Source organism: Eubalaena glacialis, chromosome 11 (genome assembly GCF_028564815.1).
Source record: "Eubalaena glacialis isolate mEubGla1 chromosome 11, mEubGla1.1.hap2.+ XY, whole genome shotgun sequence".
Taxonomy (NCBI): domain Eukaryota; kingdom Metazoa; phylum Chordata; class Mammalia; order Artiodactyla; family Balaenidae; genus Eubalaena; species Eubalaena glacialis.
The window spans coordinates 60,876,211-60,881,220 of record NC_083726.1 but is presented as its reverse complement, the minus strand read 5'-3'; the positions used below and the strand labels follow the sequence as shown (position 1 = coordinate 60,881,220).

At 47.4% G+C, this 5,010-nt stretch overlaps 1 protein-coding gene across 1 annotated transcript; it reads right to left on the bottom strand.

Annotated features, from left to right (window-relative positions):
• Nucleotides 1-3,674: 3,674 nt before the first annotated feature.
• Nucleotides 3,675-4,768, bottom strand: LOC133101673 (olfactory receptor 10P22-like). The gene is given in 2 exon segments (XM_061206650.1): nucleotides 3,675-4,699; nucleotides 4,702-4,768. Coding segments are annotated over 2 exon segments (1,092 nt in total).
• Between the last annotated feature and the right edge of the window lie 242 nt (nucleotides 4,769-5,010).

Below are 5,010 nucleotides of genomic sequence, written 5' to 3'. Positions count from 1 at the left end.
GGGTCTTTGTTGCTGCGCGCGGGCTTTCTCTAGTTGCAGTGAGCGGGGGCTACTCTTCGTTGCGGTATGCAGGCTTCTCATTGCGGTGACTTCTCTTGTTGCGGAGCATGGGCTCTAGGTGCACAGACTCAGTAGTTGTGGCATGCGGGCTTCAGTAGTCGTGGCACGCGGGCTGTAGAGCGCAGGCTCAGTAGTTGTGGAGCACGGGCTTAGTGCTCCACAGTATGTGGGATCTTCCCGGACCAGAGCTCGAACCTGTGTCCCCTGCGTTGGCAGTAAGATTCTTAACCACTACGCCACCAGGGAAGTCCCCTGCCTAAGACTTTAAATCAGGTGCAAGTGATGCAGAGAGTAAAGTTTACAGTTCATTTTGGTGATGGCAACAGTGGCATCCAGGACCCAGAGGCAGCCGCATCACACGGTGCCAGAGAAGTCACCAATAACCAATGGTGGCAGTGCCAACAGCATCCTAGCCAGACCACCCCTGTGGTATGGCCTTGACCGTGGTTCTGATCTCTGAGTTTCTCTTGGTTCTTGATGATTTTCTAAGCCTGGTTCTCCAGGATTCCTACCAACACTGTGAGCCACCAGAGGCAGTTTTTCTCCACCCCAGAACTGTTCACTTGTTACCCCTTTCCTTCTCTCCCAAGGCCCATAGGGAATGGCCCATCTGATCCCTTCTGAGTTATCCCCACTCACAGTTTGTATGAGGATTTCCTCATTTCCAAATCCCCTCTCTTCAAAATCCCACAGGCAGCTTCTCCCTTACCTCTCTTCAACATACATTTTAGATTTTCCAGCAACTTTAGTGAAATTCTTTTAATGAAGAAAGTTCCCAAATTTTTAAGATGTCTAAAAACCTCAATGAAAGTTTTCACTGAAGTTCACAGAAATGCAAATGATAGCAGTACCAATCATACTAGTAATCAAAATAAACTATTTAACACTTTACTATTTGCCATGCACTGTGCTGAGCAGTTTTTTAATATTTATTTATCTATTCAACAAACATTTCTTGAACATCTACCATGTGCCAGGCACTATTCTAGGCACTAGGAATACACTAGTGAACAAGACAGGCAGCATCCCTGCCTTTATAGGACAAGTATTTTAGTGAAAGGAGAGAAACCATAAACTAATAAGTTGATTTCAGATGATGCTAAGTGACCATATAGCAAAGAATGACTGGGAAGGCTACATTTTATCCTTACGACTATCCTGTGAAGCATAGAAACTATGGAAATCATTGTTTTACACATTAGGAAAAATTAAGGCATAAAAATGTTAAGAAACCTCCCAAGATCTCACAGATAGTAAATGGCAGTCAGGATTGGATCTTGGAGCTTTCTAGCACCAAAGCCAAGCTCTAAACCACTGTGCCATAGTGCTATCTATCACCAGCCTTCTGGTCAGCCTTCCTTAGCCAGCTCCATATTCTCCACTCCTAGACTTTCTAATATATTAAGGAACCCTATTCCACTCTTTAATGCCCCTTATTCCCAAGGACAGACATGGACTCCTCCATCCCCAGCCTTCCATACCCCATTTTGCACTTACAGGAAGGCCAGCATTCACACAAGTACTAAGAGTGAGTTTCTGCTCAAACAAAGGACTCACATCAGAGGAAATTACTCTATTTCCCAAGTGGCTTCCTTCTTCCTAAATGGAGATGGTCAGAGCTTTCTACTTAGATCCTCACCTCCAACTGCAGTTCCAGCCCTGCTTGAATAGCACCTGGGGATAGAGTTGCCAGATGTAGCAAATAAAAATATAAGACATCTAATCAAATTTGATTTTCTGATGAACAAAGAATAATTTTTTAACGTACGCATATCCCAAATATTGCTTTCTCAAGAAAGATAAAATGGTGCTAAATCCTTCTGGCCAAATATTTCACAGGACACACTTGTACCGAAGAATTACTTGTTCATCCGAAATTCAAATTTAACTGAACATCCAGTATTTTTTTTGGCAACTCTGTCTGGGGTCCCTGAAAATAGGGGACCTCAGCCTCCAGAGCTGATGGTCACCACCTCAGGTGAAAGAAGCACGAAGCCACTTAGGGCTGAGCCAGTCCAATTTCAACACATCCTCCTCCTCTTGCCTCCACCCTTAGCTCAGAACATGAGGAAAAAGTCTCTCTCCTTGTCTTGTTCAGATACCAACTCTATCAGAAGGTCATTCCTTGAGTCTAACTTTGATGCCTCATGTTGCACTCTCAGTCCAAGTATGTCTCAGCCAGTCCTTGGTAGACTGAGGGAAAGTGAGTTCATGTCCTTCTCATCAGGTCTTTTCTGCATTGCAAGATCCTAGACATCCATTCCTTCCCCACCCTGTTCTTCCCCGGGCTATCTAACCCTTCCTGACTCTTAGTCCATTTCCTTGCCCTGAAAATTGGACTGCCCTCAGCTGGACTGTAAAACAACAAAAATTCTTTTGGAGGGCAATTTGGCAATATGCTTCAAAAGCTCTAAAACTGTGCGTATGTTTTGACTCAGCAATTCCATTTCTAGAAGTTTGTGCTCTGAAAAGCATAAGTATACAAAGATATAACTGCAATGGTATCTATCTCAGCAAAAGCAATAACAAAAATATTTAATTCCAATGATAGAAGATTGCTTTAAATTTTAGTATCCAACTATATAGATATTAAAATAATGCTTTAGAAGCCTACTTATATGGTAAAACATTACAATATAGTTTGATAAAGTGGAAAACAAAAGTTGTGAGCAATTCACACAATATAATCCCATTTTTTTAATTCTTAAAAATATGTATATATACATATACAGAGGGAAACCAGACCACAATAATTTCCCAAGGGCATTATTAACACCAAAGTATTAATAGTTACTGTCTTTTCTTCTGGATGCAAAATTCCCTGCAATTAACAGTGTTACTTTTGTAAATTGGAAATGAAAATCAATGCTATTTTAAAGGCCCTCATGTACTGTGCCTTGAGAGTAATTTTTCTGCTTATATTACACTGTCCCTCTTGCAGCTTACTGATAAAGGAGAGTTTATAAACAAGCAAGAATGGGCTGCCCAAGAAAAGTAAAATGGTGCTAGATCCTCCCGGCAGGCAAATTAAGGTGGCTTCAAGCAGAAATAGTGGACAGTTTACAAGAAACAAAAGCATCATCGTGGGAGTCCAGGAGCCAGACCAGACCTTCTGATCAGAGTCAGAGTCTAGAGATGTATGTGCATTTCTACCCTAGGATCAGAGGAGATGAAGAGGAAGTCAGTCCATGGATGAGAAAGAAGCTAAGTAGAGAATATTAACATCTCAGGGATCCCGGGAGAGAACCTGTAAGTCACAACAAAGTAACTAGACAGATGCTTCCAGACCTAAAGCAGCACCAAGCAAGACTCGACACCTGAACCGCCAAAGCCAGGTCAACTATTCCCTGCCCTGTTCCTACCCCAAGTCAGACCTCGCACCTGAAGTAAAGGAGCTCATGTGGTAGCGGAGGTGACTGATGGGAAAGAGAAAGGCTTGCAGTGAGGAGTCTGGGAGAAGGGAGAGAAGCACTGTCTACAGGAATCGTAGCCCCAGGAAGGCGCCCTGAGCCTCACGAAAGACCAGAATTGTTCAATCATCGCACAAAACGGGCACCTCCTCAACCTCCCCCAAGTGCATGTCTCTCCAGCTTTGTACCTACAAACAAGTCAGGTCAAGGCCGTAAGAACAGGCCCCAGAAGCCGAGCTCTGAGCAGCAGGTCGGAGCCCTGGGCCCTCGAGCTGGCACCCACACCACCCAGGGACTCCAGCTGCACCCTCCTCCTTGAAAATCTCCAAGGATCAGGCCCTTATCTCCAAGAACTTGAGGGGACCAAGGGCTCCAGACGTATCTCTTCACGAGCCGCCTCATTGCCCCTGTGACCTCCTTGTTTCTCAGAGTGTAGACCAAAGGGTTGAACATGGGAGTGACAGCTGTGTAGAAAAGGGCAAGGACCTGGTCCCCGTCCTGGGAGGAGCCTGCCCATGGCCTCATGTAGGCAACAGTCCCCATCCCAAAGAAGAGCATGACCACAAGTAGGTGGGAGGAACAGGTAGAGAAGATTTTTCGACGTCCCTGGGATGTCGCAACCCCAAGGATGATGGCAAGGATGCGGGCATAGGAGGCTACAGTCAGCGAGAAGGGGGTCAGGATAAAGGCTCTCGTGAGGGCAAGATTGCCCACTTCACCCCAGAAGGTGCTCAAGCTGGCCAGCCTCAGCACAGGCAGGATGTCACACAGGAAGTGATGGATGGTGTTGGCACCAGGGAAAGGCAAAGTGAAGATGAAGATGGAGTGAGTGGTGCCGGTGATGATGCCCACGTGGTAGGAGGTGCCCACCATGCGCACACACGCTCCCTGGTTCATCAGGGTGGAGTGATGCAGCTGCCGGCAGACGGCGGCATAGCGGTCATTGGCCACGGCCGTGAGCAGGCCGCACTCAGCGATGACAGAGAGCGAGAAGTACAGCTGGGTGAAGCAGCCAGTGGGCGGGATGGTAGGGCCGGAGGAGAGGAGGTCGGCCAGCATCCTGGGCACGATGGTCTTGGTGTAGAGGAGCTCTGCCGCAGAGAAGTGGCGCAAGAAGAAGTGCATGGGCAAGTGCAGGGCAGCGTCTGCCAGTGTGAGGAGGGTGATCAGCGAGTTGCCCAGCAAGGTGACCCGGTAGACCAGAAGCACCCCCCAGAACAGAGAGCCTGGAGGGAACCAGAACCTGAGAACCCCAGCAAAACAAACTCAGTTACCGCTGTGACATTGCCACCTGCCATGTCCCCAAGGCCAGACTGGGAGAAGGAGCCAGGAGGGAACTCAGGCAGCATTGGAGGCAGCTGGGCAAAAACAGAGGCTCCAGCAGCAACAGGAAAGGCATGAAACGGTCCACAAGAACATCCCAGGGATCAGGAGTGAGATGGGTCAGCACCCGGGCTGCTGGCACTTCCCTCCCAGAAAACGCCTCAGGACAGAAAGAAGGGAAACCAGGGGAGCAGAGCGGGACAGCAGGCCCTCCTTG